Source organism: Antrostomus carolinensis, unplaced genomic scaffold (genome assembly GCF_000700745.2).
Source record: "Antrostomus carolinensis isolate BGI_N321 unplaced genomic scaffold, ASM70074v2 scaffold11435, whole genome shotgun sequence".
NCBI lineage: Eukaryota > Metazoa > Chordata > Aves > Caprimulgiformes > Caprimulgidae > Antrostomus > Antrostomus carolinensis.
In genome coordinates, this window is record NW_010318445.1 from 105,062 (window position 1) to 124,828 (window position 19,767).

Below are 19,767 nucleotides of genomic sequence, written 5' to 3' on the forward strand. Positions count from 1 at the left end.
TCAAAGCAACTTAGGGGGTATTTTAGAAAACTACGTTATATTAAAAACTGCTCTGTTGAAAACTTACTTAGCACTCTCCTTCCAAGTGACTTGCAGAGTAAAATGGCACCATTTGCTATAGTAGATAATGAAATCATGGGTGATTATCTTTTATTATAAGTGACAATTTAAAGGTTTGTGATACTAACATTGTGATACACTGATATGTGTGGTGTCTTGTAAATTGGAGCATGTGGATGACGCAACAGCATGGCTTGAATAGATGCTTATGTTCTCTTGTCTTGAATCTTTGGTTGTCTTGCAATAAGTTCACTGTTAACAGTCCTTTCAAAATTCAGCCAAATACTGTGAGACAGATGTTTTATGAACAAAATTGTGTGATTTTGCAGTAGACTTAAATATTGTCTCTGTCAACTCTAAAAGAATTATTAATTATAGTATCTTCTTGTTTATTGTAAAACTAGAGACACTGTTCCTTTACACTAGCTCCTTTGCAGTCCTAATTTATGTAAAAAGCATTTATATTCCTTTTTCTTGTAATCTGCAATTTACCTTGTTTCATCTGGGTATTAGCAAGGAAACAGTGCAGTCTTTTGGATCATAATAGAGGTATAAAAAATAATAACATGCATGTAAAAGTGCACATAAGTATTTCTTATTAGAAGGGGATTAGAACGAACTTCTGAAGTATAAGTTTTAGTTAATGTAATTTTCTTTATTAATCAAGCTTGCATTAAGACCAAATATTATTTGCTTCTAACAATGCTTTGCAGGTTCAGTAGGCCTAATATTTAAATTTTCTTTTTACTTTAAATGAATGTAACTCTTTTCTGTATAATTGTTTTTTCCCAGTTTGGGAATATATAAAAGTAATGAGAAATTAGAGGTTTACCTAGCCATGTAAAATTCTGATTAACACTTGTGAAATGCTTAAGAGATCAAATATAAAGGTAATAAATTAACGCCTCTTTCTCTGTAGGGTGCTGGTCAAGACAAACTTGGAATATATGTCAAGTCTGTTGTGAAAGGAGGTGCTGCAGATGTGGTTAGTAATATTCTTAAACATCAGAAGTTCAAAGGTAGAAAGAGCCTTTGGAAATGCATTTGAACCCTTTGTTTACTAGTATATGTGAACAATTGGTTTAATTTAGACAATGTTAGCATTGGTGTATGAATTTTCTTCTCTCTTGAATATGTATTTAGGATGGTCGTCTGGCTGCAGGGGATCAGTTGCTCAGTGTGGATGGTCGAAGTTTGGTGGGCCTGTCCCAGGAAAGGTATGGAATGCTTTCTTGGGTGTCTACGTGAAGAAAATGCTAGAGCATAATCTACTGGAAAGAACTGAAGCTCGTTTTTTCACATTTTACGCTTGGTCTTGGATTTTTTTGCAACTGCCTATGAATAACCTTAGTAACAAGTTCAACTATTCATGTAGTGTTTTCTTTATATGATATGGATTATCTAGGTAGAAGAGATTGTAGTACACGATTGGGCTTTAGTTTTGAGCAAACTTTATTTAGCTCTGACTTTAAATATTTTGGCTTCTGACCTTTAACTGCAGAAACTGGAAATAGTACCTGCCTGTGGGGGTTGTATGTTTAATAAGCGTATCTTCTAGTCATCATCTTCTAATTTTTTAAAGTGATTTTAAGTATTAATCAGAAAAAGAGTGTTTTGTCAAACAAAAGATTACTAGAATAAATGTGAGAAATCATGACATACAAACTGTTAATAAGGAGAACTCAGTAATACAGTGCCTAACTTTATTTTGTTTTATTTGCTTTGGCTTTTATTGCAGGGCAGCAGAACTTATGACTAGGACAGGTTCTGTAGTAACACTAGAAGTAGCAAAACAAGGAGCAATTTACCATGGTCTGGCAACCCTGCTTAATCAGCCATCCCCAATGATGCAAAGAGGTAAAAATAATAATATTATTTATGCCGAGAACAGATTTATAAGTCTTAGAATGCAGAGAATATAATAATTTACAGTAGCTTGGCAGATACTATCAAAATATTAAATCAGAAAAGAAACCTTTCCTGTCATTCCACAGGAAAAAAAAGCATTTCCTTCCGTAGCAAAAGTTTATCTGTTTTTCAATATTGTTTGAAATTATGCTAGTCTAATAATTAATAAATGCTTTGCATACATACCTTTTAAAAAATTCATTTAAACCTAATTCTGGTTTAAAGTAATTTTTATTTTAACAAATGGAAGGTAACGAATAGAAAGGGCGTTAAACTTCAGTGGCTTTTTTATCCCTTTCATAAAAGCTTCTCTCCTCTCAGAATATGACTTCCTTGTAACCAGAGAGCGAACTGTAATTACTAAGAAAGAAAGAAATAGAAACAGAAGCCCTTGGAACACGTTTTGCCATTGGTTTTTGTTTTGGTTAGTGTAGGGGGTTTTTTTGTTTGCTTGTTTTTTAACTAGAAATATTGAAACATATCTTCTTAAGTCTCTGTGTCTGATCGTAAGAAGTTCTTGGATGTTTCTCCAGTGTTACATTTTATCCTCCTACTTCAGTGAACTAACAAAAGACATATTTATGTCTTATGTAGAATAATGTTGTAAAGGAAATAATTTTGCAAAGAAAGACCTTTTCTACATATCAGGTAGTACTACAGTATAGAAAAGAATGGGTTAAAAGAATAAATCCTTATTATCACAGTTTACACCACCATCCCAGATGCTATATGCCTCTCAGAGTCAGCAAGAGACTTTTCAGTAAAGCACATTTGGCTTTTCCAAATATTGTGGTACCTTTTCTAAAGCTCTTCTGAAGCATACAAATCAAAGGGATCCTGTATAGTTGATACAAGGGGTGAGATTGTGTAGCTGAAGAAGTAAAGATTTTAAAATCTACCATTTCCTTTACTGGGAACTCATTTTTAATTATAAATGCAAGATAGCTGTGATCTGAAAAAGAGTGTGCTAGACAGTAGTTAATATAAGTGAAAGGGGGAAAATACATATCCAACTGTTACAGTTTCTGACCGCCGTGGCTCAGGTAAACCCCGACCAAAGAGCGAAGGTTTTGAGCTGTATAATAACTCCACTCAAAATGGGTCACCTGAGAGCCCTCAGCTGCCGTGGACGGAGTACAGTGAACCAAAGAAGCTGCCAGGGGATGATAGACTAATGAAGAACAGAGCTGATCATCGCTCCAGTCCCAATGTAGCAAGTAAGTAAGATTATCCTTCTTTTAGGGGTAGGTGACTCCTCCACTAGCTGTTGAATTTAAAAGGGAGATGATTGCTTTTAAAAATGGATTAAGTTTAAAGCGCCAATGTATTAGTAACATTTGGAGCAAGCCTCTTAGAACTACTCAAAGGAAAAATCATAGTTATTTTGTGAATACTGTTATTTTATTAAGTTATGTAAATTATTATTAACAGTCATGTAAATACTTCCTTTAACTTTCCAACAGATCAGCCTCCAAGCCCTGGGGGAAAGAATGCTTATGCATCTGGAACTACCACCAAAATAACCTCAGTCTCTACTGGAAATCTTTGTACAGAGGTCAGAAATGGCAAGCAAAATGCTGGCTATTAAACTTTCCTTAGATATCAATAGCGTCAGTGTGCTTGAGTCAAACCAGTGTCTTACTTAACTATTTGAACATAATGCTGGTACTAGTGACTGGGTGGGGGTTTTGCTTATTACAGCTAATGAAAGACTGAGACAGCTTTCAGGGATTTTATTATATTTTGTCCATGAAGTTGGCCTTGTGATTTCTTAGGTTTGTACAATATTGCTTACTGGTTTTCAGACCATGAAGACATGAGTCATAACCGCAATTATATTTGATGCTAGACAACCTCTTTATCTCCTGTTCCAGACAAATAATGCTCTTATGAGCCAAAAGAAAACATTTGGAAGATGCATGTTTAGAACAGTATTCCATACGGATCCATGTGATTAGAAAATTCTAACTTACGTTCTTTGTTTTTCAGGAACAGACTCTGCCCCCACGACCTGAAGCTTATCCCATCCCAACACAGACCTATACTAGAGAATATTTCACATTCCCAGCTTCAAAGTCCCAGGATAGAATGGGTCCAGCTCAGAGTCAGTGGCCAAATTATGAAGAAAAAACACAGGTCCAGGCAGAAAGTAATCATTCAATCAATACTACAATGCAGGTGAGAAGTAATGTCTTTCAATAGAAGAAGAGGAAAAAAAAACACAAAAAACAAACACCCCTCCCCAAAAAAACAACAACAAAAAACCCAAACAAACAAACAAAAAACCAAACAGAAAGAAACTGCTTGTTTTCTACTTCCAGACTGATGGAGACATTTTTGCAGAACAACCAACTCTCTATAATCTCAGCTGTTGAGGACAAGCTATACCACAAGGAGGGGAACAACTGTACTTTTGCCATGATTGGCTTGGGTTCAGAAACCCTACTTTCTTCCCCCCCCAGTATAATTTACTTTGCCATGTTCTGCAGACCTGTTATCTGGGATGTTTTAATCCCCTGTTAGAGGTAATGGGGTGTAGATGGTAGTAGGGTTTATCTTGTAAAATGTTTTGTGGTTTTCTGAAAAGCAAACTAAATCTTTCACTCTTCCAAGAAGGTTTACATGGAAAAAATCTCTTTGCCTGCGGGGTGCATTGTTTAAGTGACAAAGTGAAGTATTAAAAATGAAATAAAACAATACTTGGAGACCTATCCAAGGTCTTCACTGAAGTACATTCCCTGCTTTCAGTTAAAAAAAAAAAAAAGAAAAAAAGAAAAAGTTGCATCTGTTATCGAAGTGCAGATGTTTCTTGACTTGAAATTAATTTACCCCCTCTGTACCTTTATAAATTAAAAAAATAATGTTCTGCTCTTTGTAAATGAAGACTTTACTCAAATCCATACAGGAAATTAAATCTAGATCTACTAAATCCAGTCACTGAATCATCTTTTCTTTCAGGGTTGCACTGTACTGTACAGACACTTAAAAATGTGTAGAGAAAAAAAATATAGAGAGAAAACATTTTTTTGCTCTTTCTTAATTTGTGATAAAAGGAGAGCCTTACATCAGGCAGTATGTTTTACTTTTGGAAAAGCAGTGTCTTGTAAACTATCTTGAGATTGTGCCGTAGAGGCAAAGTAAAGATTGATTATTGATTACTCACACATGTATTGACGAGTGAATTCAGTAAAAAAATAAATTAAATATAAGCCTGATGCTTCCCCCGCCCCGAGTGCCATGGATATCAAATCCTAATTATTTCAGCTGTTAAGAAAATAGATGTTATACCCAAAGTACGATTTTAATTTTGAAGGAGAGTGCTGCAAGTTAAATTACTGTGGCAAATAGCTATGGAAATATGTTGCTGAATTTCCATGCTTAACTTCTTCATCTCTCCTAATCTTAGCTGCTTAGTTAGTGTCTAGGCTCTCTCTGTCAATGATGGGACATGCGGGAGGATAGTACCTCCAGAGAATGGTTCCCACCCATTTGTCTTAATGGGATGAATTGCTGCCTGGACATGCATCTGTGTCTTGTTTAAGACAAGCTTAAGTGAATACATTAGATGAGGTGGTTAAAACTGGTGAGGTAGACCCCATTTGTTAAAGTTGTTGACAGATACCAAATTTGAGCTGTGGTCTTAAGGCTGAATGCAGTGCAGAAAAGCATTTTCATAAAGCAAATGGCTAGAAGCTTTAGCTCCTTACAGGCATTGAAAGTGTACACAGTTTTTTCTCTGCTGTATGGTAGTTCTTTTAAGTTGAAAATTAGAGGAAAATAGACTTCCAAAAAAAATTTTTTAAGTATCCTTTTAATCTTAACAGTAACAACTGAGCTTGTGGAAAAAGCTGCCATAAGCTACTGACTGATGTGAAATGCCTGTTTTCTGTTCTGAAGGCATTAGCAAACTGTTTGGCTAGGTGCATCTTTACAGCGAATCTAACACACACAGAGCTGTGTGTTCAGCTCTGCTGGACTAATAGAGCATAAAAAATACACTTGTTCATCTCAAAGGCGGCATTCTTTAGAGGTCATGGTTAAGGTCATCAATGGAGGAAAAAGAAAAGGCGTTTGCTTTGTTAGTCTTCTCTCAGTTGTTGATAATTGGTACATTATGTGTTCAGTGCTTAGTAGTTCCTCACATTCAAAGTATGAATATTTGCTTAAGAAAATCATCAACAGATTTGATAAGCCTAATTTATGGTCCAGTATTCCTTTTCAGGAGGTTGTACAGTGCAGTGCAACCCCGAGCTTGTATAAAAAAAGACTTAGTGTTTGACACACTAGAAGAGCGACCAAAGCACAGACCAATACACCCATGCCCCAAGAGCAGGTAGAATTAGACCTGACTGCCCAGATTCCATACCCATGAATGACACCGGAGTAATGAGTGCTTCCTGCGGGTCATCTCGCCTGTGAGTGGAGGAGGGTGGGCAGAGGCTGCCTTGTCTGTCCCTCAGCAGCCTTTCTGTTTGCTTTCTCAATAGGAAAAATGTTCAGTCAAGCCAGCTGAAGGCTGAATGACAGAGCTGGTGTGCCTGAGCTGCCAGGACTCTCATGCTTACATGTGGGGGAAGGGGGTGTCGGAGATAGTCCTGAGAAATTGTGCAAGCTGAGGAGGTTTTCAGCTTAAGCTCTGTTTTGCGTTCATCCTTCCTCCCAGTCCAGGTTTCCAGGCATTTCAGAGGTTGCAAAGTCCTCCCTGACTTCAATGAGTTAAAAGGCCTAAGAATATTTTATTGTTGGTTTTGGGAAGCTTACTGGGCATGGAAATGCTGAAATTCACTAAAAGTAATTACCTTCAGTAAAAAGAATGTGGTTTGTGAGCCATTTTCAAATATGTTCTAGTAGATGGACTATGAAATACATTCCTTGTTTAATTTTTTCCAGCGTGTGGCACGTTCCCAGGAAGAACTCAGAGATAACGTTTTCCAGCCAGAGAGGAATCGTTTGGAAGTTGTTATACGGAAGGATGTAGAATACATTGATCGGAAGTCAGACAGCGATCAGTGGATTAATTCATCTGTGGATTCTAGCACATCTAGCCAAGAACACCTGAACCATTCATCCAAACCGGTCTCGCCTGGTTCTTGTTTAGCTAAAAGTGGACCTGGCCGTTGGAAAACTCCAGCTACTAGCCAGCCAACTCCAGTGGCCATTTCCCAGCCCATCAGAACAGATCTTCCCCCTCCACCACCGCCTCCTCCAGTGCATTATGCAGCTGAATTTGATGAACTACAAATGGATTTGCCTCTGCCTCCCCCTCCTCCTCCAAATCAAATAGGAGCACAAGCATCTTCCCAGGTAGCCGCGGCTGAGCGAAAAAAAAGAGAAGAGCATCAGAGGTGGTATGAAAAGGAAAAGGCACGTTTGGAAGAAGAACGAGAAAGGAAACGTCGTGAGCAGGAGAGGAAACTGGGCCAAATGCGTTCTCAGCCACTAATTCCTGCTCAGCCTGTGGTTCCCCCTGTTTCCCTTCAACAAGTGAAATCAGAAAAACCTTCAACTTTGCAGAGGTCTCAAGAAACAGTCATTCGAGAGTTACAGCCCCAACAGCAGCCTCGGACTATTGAGCGGAGAGATCTGCAGTACATTACTATCAGCAAGGAAGAACTGTCCTCTAGTGATAGCCTCTCTCCAGATCCCTGGAAACGGGATGCTAAGGAGAAACTGGAGAAGCAGCAACAGATGCACATTGTGGACATGCTGAGTAAAGAGATTCAGGACCTTCAGAACAAGCCTGATCGTACTGCCGAAGAAAATGACCGCCTACGCAAACTCATGCTTGAGTGGCAGTTCCAAAAGCGACTTCAGGAATCAAAGCAGAAGGATGAAGATGATGATGAAGAGGAGGATGATGATGTGGATACTATGCTCATCATGCAGCGACTGGAGGCAGAAAGAAGAGCAAGGGTAAAAAGGGATAATCCTTTCTAAACAAAATTGTTGTATATCTTAGTGGGTTCTCTGGCTTTGTCTGAGTATTTTGATGTTCTTATGGGGTAAAGGAGGACGAAGCTTTCTTAAATCCCTTAATTTTTAAATTGCTAACTTACTGTGGCATCACCAGTAAAGTGACGTATTATGAAAGTATCATAACTACCTGTTATAGAACCCAAGCTGGCAGTCAAATTTACTTTTCTGGTTGTGGGGAAGGAAATTCTCTGGATAAAGGGATCTTGCCATGTACGTGGAGTAGGATTAGAAGGTTAAATATGGCAGGAATTCGCTTACATGAAGGTAAGCAAAAGTATTTGAAATTATTAAAGTCTCTAGAGAATAAGGAAAAAAATAGCATGAGGTTTGGGGGTTTTTGTTTGTTTTTTTTTTCTCCCCCCTCAAATATATTTACTCTAGGAGTTCTTATCTGTAGACCTGAACACAGACACCAAATGCATGCTGTTTACAGGGAACACTGAACTGAACTGAGATTCCACCTTGCTGGTCTGCTCCAAGTAAAGGCTGGGGTGTAATGCACCTGCTACCTCTACCTTTACCACCTCAGTGGTGACTCCAGCAGAGCAGGGAGGAAGCATTAGGTTGAGCCATGTGGTTTTGGATACACCCCGTCTAGGGCTGCAGCTCATACATACCTGGATTTTGCATGGTGTCCAGTTTAATCAATATCCGACAAGGTTTGCTTACCTTGGCTTCAGTATTATGAGTGAAAGCTCATAATATATCTAATAAGATAATACAACTGATGAATGTGATGAAGTTTTTATCACTCTGCTGGTGGCTGTTGTCTCTCAGAATCTGTTAAATCTACTGAGAAACAGCTTCTATAGAAAAATTTGTTTTTCTTTTCTGAATAGCAGCTTGGATACCAAAGCTGGATACCAATAGCTATGCTTTGCCAGGCTTAAAAACTAGCTCTGTAGTACGCTGAGTGTCTTCTGTTAGTTTATCTTGAAAAGTTGACTTAATTCTGGGATAAGCAATTTTTAATTATTGAGAGATGTTTGGACACGCTTATTTTTACATTCAGAAATAGCTATCGGCTTGGGTAGTATTTTGTTCAGGATTGTTTTGGCAGCTTGATTTCCTAAACTTACTCTTCTTGTATTCACTGCAGTCTGCATTGCTTTCCTTTTTTCTTGTGGCTAACTTTATTAATGTGTAAAACAATAGATACCTCAGACTTGGAAAATGAAGAAAGGAAAGGCTAAATATATCTTTGGCAAACAGGCTGCATTAAAGCTCAACATCACTAACAAGTAATTTGTAGCACATAGGCAGTTACCTACGGGCATAAAAAGTCCATTTAAAACTGCCATTTTAACAAACAATGTCTCTAAAATTTTACTGTAGCAAGGCTTAAAAAAGCCATGTGTCAATAACAGAAAGCCAGTTGTATTGCATAATACTATATCAGTCTTCTCTGCAAGTGCTGGATTTAAAATACTATTTGTGCATAAAGTTCTTCCAGCATTTTGGCACATTTTGAAACTAATAACAGCTGTCTTGAACTGAAGTAATGTTTGCATGTTGGTTACGTTTCACTGTCTATACTGCTAGAGATGCAAGTAGTAGCATCTCTGGAGAAATACTGAGGTTTTGAATGAGTCAAGCCTATTCTGATTAAAATTTTGGATTATTTGATTGTTTTCATTTCTGTATTTCAGGATTATATCAATTCAGTTCCTCATTCTAAAGCAGCTGACTTAACAAATAAAAGAAAATGCTTTTGAAATGGAACAAGTCTAACCTATCTTTATTTTCACTGTGCATCTTTCTTTTTTTCCCCTTTCTTACTACCTGCAGCAGACTGCTGTGCCAGCAATCTCTGTTCTAGATTTGGTATGTTTGCTTCTTTCTCTTTGATATCTCTTTCCCATTTCAATTCCTGATATTATTAATAATCACTCTACGTGCTTTGGATGATGATTTGGCATCTCTGGGTGTTCAAAAATCATTGTATACAATAAGCAGTAACTTAACTGTAAGCATGCATTTGAATGTTTCCAGATGTGGTGACTCCTTTCCGTGTGTTTCCTTCCTTTCAGATGATGTGTTCTGCTTGCAGGCTTGATTTGCTTGTTGTAGCAGTGGTCTAATATAAAACTGTGTATTTGGTGTTTTGTGCAGTTGTGTTTATAAAATCTTACTAAGCACTTTGAATGAACAAGCTGTGAGGTAAGATTTCCTCCCTTCCCAACCCCTGCAGATTTTAAGAGAGCTCTAGGAACACCATTCTTTTCCAGTCTGAAGTGAAATTGTCCTGAGAGCCTACTAATAGAGCATACTGTTTCAGCACATGCTGAAACCCTGTTGTTTACAGTTTCTGATTGAAGTAAAAATGGATTGTAAACCCAGAAATTATTTCTGAACTAATATTTCCAAGTAGGTCACACAAACATGCAATTATTAAATTGGCATATAATTTCAGTTTCAATTGGTTAATACCATTCTCTTGCATCTAAAACATGGCAGGCTTTCAGATTGTGGCAGTAATTGCTATGACTCTAACCAATTCTGTGTTTTATTGGTATTACTGGAAATGGGTATATGGAAAAAAAGAGTTCTGTAGTCTTCTAGAAAAGAAATATATCCCCTTCAAAGCGTATTTCTGTATCATTAGTATACCAATTTGAAAGAAGGATAATGCTTGCAAGTCCTGTTAGTATAGTTAATTTGTACTGCTGGAAAAAACTGTAAACGTGGCTATTAAAAATATAAATTTGGATATTCAGCACTGCTTTATTTTTTAAAAATAATATTTCTAAATTAATACTTCAGATGACTTAGTCTGTTTAAGGCATTCAGTTTTGTATCTGTGTGGTACATTAGTGTTAAGCAGTTGACAGCAGGGCGACAGGTGAAGCACGTCAGCTTTCTGAATTAATGGACAAGCCAGGAGTCATGGATTTTTCAGACTTAGTATCTATCAATATTTTTTCTTATTACTACTCCTATTTATTTTTTTGCTTAAGCCTTCATCCCCGGAGCTGTGACTGGATAGATAAAGTACTTTGCCAAGCAGGCTTTAAACTTCTGGATCTTTCTGCAATGGGAGATTGTGAAGGCAGACAGTATCATCAGCTTTAAAAATGGATTAGACAAATTAATAGACATCACACCTGCCAACAGCTACTCAAAGGATTACACAAGGCTGTGCCAGACGTCTCTGGTACCATGCTGAATGCTGGGGAAATACTAGAAGAAATGGCCAGGCTCATGTGAGCTCTTCTTGCCATGGTCAGAGACAGAATACTGTGCTAGATGGATCCATGGCTTGAATTAGTCGAGGATTTATTAGTTAATAAATTTAGCTTTAAAAAAAAAAAAGAAAGGAAGCTAATTCTGAAATAGATTATGTTGAACGCTATACCCAGCAAATACCTCTTTTTCCTAATTTCATCATTTTCATACTGTTCACATTACTTTTTGGGCATAGTTGCATCTATTCTATACCATGTCATCTACTCAAGAAATTACTTTGTCGTTTCTGGGCGGGGGGAAATACACTTTGGAATTTTCCATGCTTTTTTTACTATGTCCAGTGTAAGCATTGGTGATAGCTGTTCTGATAATTAAAAGGCTGTGGAAATTGATGAATAGTTAATGCATGAATTGTCAATTTGGCTAGTGTTTGTCTTTTTAAATTCCCTTGGCCACTAACAGATCTGACCCAGCTTTAGTTGTTATAAATAAATAGGTATAAATTCAAAGTTCTGGAACTTTTTTCAAAGCATTCTAAGCAATGCTTGGAGAAATTAATTTTGTCTGGAATTTGAGACTTCCTGGGTGCCTGCCAGTCCCATGAATATCTTAACATTTCTGGAAAGGAGCCGATGGGCTGATCTGTTACAAGGAGCAATAGCTCCGAAGAAAGGTGGCCTTTCTTGCCCTCTTCTAGGAAGGAATAGTACTGCAAGTGTATGTTGGTGATAGGGTGACAGCGTTGAGTGGCTGAGCAAACTGTTGGCACTTCCAGTAGAGCTGGGACAAAACAGGGAAAGAATTAGTGCTTTGTGCTTCGCTGGGGTAGAGCTGGGAAAATGCTCTTCTCAGTCCCTCTGGCTGTATGGATCAGTTGTTTCTACCTGTTACAATATGAACACGTGCTGCTTTGGAGAAACCCTGGAAGTACAGTGAATCACATGAAAATGTGACTTTTAAACTAGAGAAAAACTAACTGGGATAGAGAAATATTGAATCCAAATATTTAAGCTGGGAGTCTAATAGCTCTCTTTCTAGAAACGGGGCGTGGAGCTAGCTTAGCTTTCCTTGGAGGCTTGAAACTTAGGGCGCTTGGTTTGAGCCGGGTGCTGCTGGACGCACTTACAAACACCAACACTTGCGAGCGCCCTGGCGTGCCTCACCATCCCACTGCTCCCTGCCTTGCTCTGGGAGGGCTCCCAAGTAGAAAGCAGTTACGGATTGTAAAGAAATGAAACGTCACTCTGTAATAGTTGCTCTGTTCCCGCTTGTGCCTTACATATAATTTTTGGCCTTTATACTGAGTATTATGTTTAGAACAGCCTCTGACCTGGATACAGTTGTCTTCACAATTATTATGGTTCAGATGTTGACGACAGTTCCCAGGTGGGCACCCTGCCCAGTTTTCCCTTCTTTCTTTAGTTCAGCTCAGAAGAAACTAGAACTTGCCCTTTAATTTAGTTGGAAATACTTTCTTGTTGAAGTGTGCATTTGAATAGAAGTATCTGCTGTTAAGCAAAAGGCATCCGTGCTGGAACCTGGGATCAGGAACTGCCATGTTCAGAGTTCTTCTCTAAATGCAATTGTGACAAGAGTCAAGGAGTTTTCCTCTATTTTTTCACGTTGCAGTTTTTGCTACTTTTTTTTTTTCTTAAGAGGAAATGACTTGTCTTCTGTAAATGCTTTTGAATTACTATCTGTCTTTCCTTTTGACAGCAATACTATCTCTTTTGCTAAAATAATGTCTTTTTAATAACCAAGACAAGAAGAGGTCTTAATCCAAGCAGGGAGCTGGTTAACTACTTTATTCCCTGCTCTACCATATATACTGAGCTTGATCTCTATCTTCATGTCATTTTCAGTTAGGAATTACAAACTTTTTAGCTCTAAATAAGGGAAATGTACTTGGAATTAGCATTATGAAGTATACAAATGCCTGTCTAAATGAAATAATTTTGTTCTTTAGCTTTCATGCTCAAGAATGGTATTTTTTAACACTTCAAATGAGAGGTGTTTTAATTTTAATTAGTCTGTTTAGCTGCTTGAAGATGCAGAAGGCAAATGTTTTGAAAATTACCTGTTTTACAACATCATAAGATACCCATAACACAAATATTACATGAACAGTGGGGGGAAATAATTACCAGAAAATTAATTAAAAAAAAATATTTTTTAGAACTGATGGGAAAATTTATTAGAAAACCTAATCTGCTTTAAAGCACATTTCCTATTAGTTGATTGCAGGGGAGAGATACCTACATGAAGATTGTCCTCACAAAGTATCAAAACTAAATTTCTTTTACTATATCACTATTGCTCTGTGTCTTAAGAGCCTTTCTCTGTAAATGAAACTGGATTGTAAAAAACAAATCCAGGAGTAGAGAAGTATCTGTGTTACATGCAGCTTACAGCAAGATATATCAATCAGTACAAAAGATCTTGGCAGGGGGGCAGGGGGAAGATCACTTTAAAACCTACGCTGCAGTAAGAAATAACACAGCAGGTAGTCCAGGTAATTTCTGCATGTGAGTATTGTTGTGACAGTGAATATTCCTGTCCGTCAAGGGCTTAGATACTGTTAGCTTTAGAGAATCATGCAAAGTTTGGATTGTTGCTCAGTTTTCTTATCTGTGCAGTGCTTATCATAAGCTTATATAAAACAGTATTGTCTGTTGGAATCAGTTGTTCATGTGAGCTGTTTAGTCTCAGTAGCCAAAGATTTCTTTGCCTCACTCTGCTTTTTCCAGAACACATTTGTTGCAGATACAGTTGGAGATTGTATTTATCTCCTGAGACTATTTGCAGACTTGCTGAGTGAGCCTGTTACTTTAAACAGATTGACCCTTTGACTAATGAATCATGATTTTCCGGTGCTTAAATACTAATTCAAAATGAAAAACCAATTGGCTGCTGGAGATGTGTACTGTTGGTCCCAAGTATTTAATTTCACTTTACTGTACCTATGAGACTATGGTTGCTGAAGCTGTCTGGAACATGTGTCGCCTTAGTCTTCTGCTTGGGGTTCATACGTAACTGCTAAAAATGTCTCCCTCCATGTTTTTGTGCTTTTATGTATGTAGTTCTGTGCATCTCTGGGGGGTTTTTTTTAATGTAAAACTATGCAACAAAGCATACTCTTAACAGCTGGAAATTATATGGATTTATTTGTAGTATAGCATTTTCTACTGAATTAGTTACTTTTTTTTTTTTTTGACCCATTTACCCAGATACGTGACCAAAAACTTAAAGCTGCGTCTCTCGTAGTTACAGGACGAAGAACGCAGACGGCAGCAGCAGTTGGAAGAAATGCGCAAACGAGAAGCAGAAGACAGGGCCAGGCAGGAAGAAGAGCGACGACAGCAAGAGGAGGAGCGGACCAGAAGAGAGGCTGAAGAAAAGGTTGTGGTCTTCTGAGTGCTGCAGGGGTTCTTACAGGCTTCTCCTCTTTAGCCTGGCCAGTGCCAGCTCAGTGTTGGGTCAGCAGGGGTTAAACGCACTAGCCCTAGCGACAGGGATCATGACCCAAGGCTTCAGTTTATCCAGTGTAAAACAAAAAGTAATTAAATAAATATCCCACTTGTGGTTGACTGGTATTGCAGAAATAGTACCATAGGCATCATGGCTGAAGGATTTCAGCAATGGCAAGGACTTGCCTTCGGAGCCTTTTCTGAAAGTTATGGCAGAAATCAATTACCTCCTGCTTTCCTTCAGCCCCCAAAGTGACTTGCCTTCCTTCTTTTTTATAATGGCTGAGTTTAGTGGCATTGAGTTTGGCTGTGTCTCAGAGATGGCACTTAAATATTTTTGCAGTAATTGTTTTATACAGCTACAGAGAGAGAGAGAGAGAGAATATTAAATACAGTGGAGTGGAGATGAGTGCTCCATATTGTCTTTTATGTTTGGACTATGGGAGAAAAGGAACTCTTTTCTAGAAAGGAAGTCAATCATTTCAGCAGATAAGTCACTGTGCAGTCAAACAGATTCTAAAAATTCAGGCTCCTAGGTTCTTTCAGAACATTACACATGAATTTGAGAGCTTTATTGTACAAAACCGGAAGACAAAGCACCTCATTTGACTCTTAGCGTGGTTTTTTTAAGACCTTTTTCTTCCTAGAGAGAGAACAGTTACTTTTGTTCAGATTGAAGACTTGCCTGTTAGTAACACTGACTTCAGAATGAAGAAGGAGGGCTAGCTTTTAATGTTGAGAGAAATTTCATCTTGGAAGTCTGAGCAAATGTTTTTGGTTTTTTTTTTAAAAAAAAACCCAACCTTAGATATATTCACTTTGTTAATTTGTTTTGTTAGATTGTTTTCAAGCTTTGTTTTACTGTTTTCCATAAGCAGAATGGGTTGATGAGTAGAAGAACGCTACGATGGGGGTGGTGATAGTTGAGAAGTGAGGAAGGTGTATCTGAGGGAAGTATTTTAAAATATACTGTAGGAAGTTTAAAAAAAAAAAAGCCAACCAAAAAAAGCCAGCCAAGGCTTTCTTAATTTCTGAGAGTGATGCAGCCAAATGACATTTGGATCACACACTTGAAAAGGTTTTCATTGACAGATCTTGACTGAGGCTCATACATCTACCAACTCAGAACTTGGTACCATCTGACCACTACTATGATTTTAGAGAGTAGTACAGGGAGATGAGTTTCATGTCTTACTCTGGATGAACAAGATCAGAATGATTTATTATTTTTTTTAAGATAACTGACTCATGGTGTTGAGCACATAAGGTGGATTTTATTTTAAACACATGGATTAAAAACAGAAAGGACAGTTGTTCAAAATACCATGTATTCTCATCAGAAGTTTTACTGTGCTTCTGCAAAAGGTTTTTTGTAACATGTTTCCAAATACATGTTTTCATTTGTTATCAAACAAACTACTGAATAGACTCTTGTATTAATTTACAATGGGGCTTAGACAAGAGCTGAGCAGAATTAAATGCGATTTATTTTAAAACAGTAAAAACCTTTTATACTGGAAAAATACATAGAAGAGATTTCATGACCTTTTAAATGTCAGTAGCCTCATATAAACATTATTAGCGTAGGATTTTTTTACTTTTTTAATAAATGTTTTTTAAAAACAGTTATGTCTGGTTTAGAAAAGTTCTTTGAAATTTGATTTTTATGTGAAAGTCGTTTACCTGGTGTTTATACTAGAAGCTTTGTTAGGAGTCATCTATTCCAAGGCTCTGTTGATTAATTTATATTGTATAAGCATGCAGCAAAATCACAAAGCTCCTTTTTTAAGATGGTAGTTGATTTTAGTTATTTTCCTCTCCCACGGAGTCTTTATAGCTTCAGTAAATCTACCCCTTATTAACTGTTGTTACATTTTGAGTAATAAATGCTGGAGTCGCCCTTAGTTCACACAGGCAGCCGCCTTAGTTACCACAGGCAGTGGTAAATCTGGAAGTAAAAGCACTGCTGTGTTACAGGACAACTGCCACTTCTTTCATAGTAGTAAATAAATATTCTTTGTCTGAGTCCATATGGATGCCCTGCCTGCTGCCAGAAAAGGAGACAAAGAAAGATGTTTGTAGCTCGATAATACAAACTGTCAGTCTCCCTTAGATGGACATGTCTGTTTTTGTGACCACTGTGTTTCTGTTTCATCTGGACTTACAGAGGCGGCAGGAAGAGGAGTATTACAGTCGCTTAGAGGCTGAAAGGCGCAGGCAGCACGATGAAGCAGAACGAAGATTACTGGAACCTGACGAGCCTGGTCTGTACAGACCTCCGCTTCCACGGGAATATGAACTCCCATCCCCAACCCCTTCATCTAACGCTCCTCCTCCCCCACCTCAGCGAAACACCTCTTACCTCAAAACACAGGTCCTCTCCCCTGACACGATTTATACTGCCAAGTTTGTTGCATACAATGATGATGATGAGGAGGAGGAGGATTCCAATCTAGCAGGTCAGGATAAGTACTCCAGCACAAGGAAATCTTATGGTGACTTTCCTCCTGCCACCCTTAAGCCACAGCAGCCCTCCCGCCAGCCTCGCCCAGTTTCAGATGGCATCTTTCTTTCCAACTCATTCCAGTCATCTCCAGTCAATGCCAACAGTACTACTGCCAAAAAAAGCCAGCCCCCACCCCCACCAAACAAACCGAGTTTCATCCATGCCAGCAGCTCTAAAGGTAGACACCATTAAATCAATCGTCTCTACAGAACTATCCTTATTTTTTCAACTCTGGTGCTGCAGATCGAATTGCTTACTTTGTGATTTTTTTTTCCCACTTAATCACTATTTTCACTGTGGTGATCTAACTTAAATCCTCATATTAATATGAATCCTCCAATTTTTTAATTGTTTTGATCTTTCAAGTTTCCTTGTTCCTTACCCAAACTCTTCAAAAGCAAAAATTGCATCTTTTACACAATGAGTCAGAAATGATTTTAACTGTTACTCAACCAATTCAAAGTACTGTTGGTTTTGGCTTTCACTCTGTATCTTTCAGTGATTTGTTTTGTATGACTGACCACTGGTTACTCAGGGCATCTGGAAGTGCACCTCTCTTGAACACAGGAAACCTTTTCTAATGGGTTCATGGACAGAGCCAATCTTCTGCTTTCGTTACTGGTACAAGGGTTCTCTCTTTTAATAGTGTGTGCAAATGGCTTTAAAAACGACCTTTGTAGACGTAGTTCTTAAATATACAAGCACCAAGAAACATAGAGGACATGCAGTTAGTTTAATGCAGTAGGCACCATTCCTTTACCTCTGGTTTGTACAGTGCATTTTTCTTGCAGAGAGACAAAAACCTAAATTTCATCTTAGTGCTTTTTGCCTTACTCCTTCCCTCCCCTTCTACACCCCTGTATTTCTTTTTCTTCTCATCTTGTTTTTTATAAATCCAAGTGGGTAGCCATAAAGGAGTTTAATTTCAAGTAGAGCTCTAGTTGCTAGTAACTTCAGCACTGTATTTTATCTGCAGAGTACTAGCTTAGCTATAGATATGAATTCAAAGCTAATTCAGTCAAAAGTTCCATGCTATTTTTTTTCTAACTGCTGACATATAGGAGGAATCTTACATCCTTTACTCTTTGAGTATGTGTCTGTGTAGATCTTACTCTAAAAAATTTGCACTTTATTAATACAGGATTTTGCCTTTAAATAGCAGCATCTGCCAGCACTTCCCTTACATTTCTTTTCTTCTTCTGTGTTCTTCTGAAGGCAGGGGTGGACATGACATTCCCCTAGTTCATTCCTTTTACTTGTGCTGGGAGTCAAGAAATGTCTGACAGCCAACTCCAGCCGATCAGATCATCCTTCTAAGATGCAAAGGGCAGCAAGTCACCTGAGATAGCTGAATGGCTAACTTGTTTACTGGATTCAAGTAGCAATGACAAATGTGGAAACCTACAATATGGTATATCCATGATGACCTTTTTGGTCACCACAAATTATGAAAATCACTTACTTTCTTCAATCAGAGCTGTAGTGTGTCCTGGTCATAGGGAGCATGAGAGCCTCAGAATAGGTTCCATCTACCAGAAGCCCTTCTAATCCAGCTGCAGTAGTGCATGAATCTGACTGCATCAGATGAGGCCATAAAGATACATGATACTCTGAGCTTCCTGTCTGCATCCTTTTCAGTTCAGGCTCAGGTCATCATTTTCCAGCAAGGTATCCTTGCCTTTGCAGGGCAAATTAGCTTCTGCTGTAGTTGTGCTGCTCCAGTCCCATAGAGAAGCTCTGCAGAGCATTGTGTAGTTTTAATATTGCTGAAGGGACGATAATTTATCTCAGTTAAAATTACTGTCCAGCTGATGAAGTTGATACTTAGCAGTTTCACTGTTTGGGGTCAGTACAGCACCCAAGCTGCTTAAAAAGTATCCATGCTGATACTTGTTTAAAGGAAAAAAACCCAAAAACAACAGCAGCATAAAAATAAAACCAAAAAACCCCCCACCACCAATCTGTTTTACTCTGCTGTTGCTGTGAGATCTTGTGATGTAGTAGTCCCTACGGATCATGCAAGCTTGTCTGCCACTCCTGTCTGGGTCTGTCATAGGTTCCAGATCTTAAAGAAACCTAAGAGAAGTTTTTAGCTTTTCAGTGTGTTGCCATATAGTGGCTGCACTATAAGTAGAAACACTGTCAACTATCTGCTATGTGCTACCATGACAATGCAAATAATTCCACTTTGCCTACCTACCTACCATGTATGTGAGCTGACTTGATAAACCCACAACCAGGGAACCAAAATCACGGTTTTGTGTTAGAAGGACTCTAGCTTTTGAGCACCTTATATCACACAGAGTTAATGAGTTAAAATAAGATTAAAGAAGGACTGGAAATAAGTGGAAAAGATTCTCTTTAAACACTATGACTGTCTATGTTGTCAGCATGCTCTTAGGAATATTCTGAAAGAGCGGGCTTCTGACATGAAACTTTTGTACTGTATGTCTGTACTGAATTTTTGTTCTTTCAAAGGACTTCTTTTTCTAGAAATTATTATTTCTAGAAACTGACTGTAAGAGAGTGTAAAATGTGCCTTCCATCACAACACGTAAGCTTCCAAAGACCCTTGCTTCCCTTCGTTGTTTGGCACTTTGAAGACTGTACATATAATGAATCAAGTAACTCTAGAGCCATCAGTCACTAGTTGTTACCACCGCT

At 38.1% G+C, this 19,767-nt stretch overlaps 1 protein-coding gene across 3 annotated transcripts in view; it reads left to right on the forward strand.

Moving 5' to 3' along the window:
- Positions 1–19,767, forward strand: part of AFDN (afadin, adherens junction formation factor) — a 92,282-nt gene that overhangs the window by 68,985 nt on the left and 3,530 nt on the right. For 2 of the 3 annotated variants that reach the window (XM_029085176.1, XM_010168899.1), the window contains exons 22-30: positions 980–1,045; positions 1,204–1,277; positions 1,799–1,917; positions 2,991–3,185; positions 3,432–3,523; positions 3,958–4,146; positions 6,859–7,881; positions 14,401–14,529; positions 16,765–17,056. In XM_029085176.1, the coding sequence (XP_028941009.1) occupies positions 980–1,045; positions 1,204–1,277; positions 1,799–1,917; positions 2,991–3,185; positions 3,432–3,523; positions 3,958–4,146; positions 6,859–7,881; positions 14,401–14,529; positions 16,765–17,056 (2,179 nt within the window). Of the gene's footprint in view, positions 1–979; positions 1,046–1,203; positions 1,278–1,798; positions 1,918–2,990; positions 3,186–3,431; positions 3,524–3,957; positions 4,147–6,858; positions 7,882–14,394; positions 14,530–16,764; positions 17,057–19,767 lie in introns of all 3 variants that reach the window. The other variant, XM_010168900.1, reaches the window with a different exon arrangement.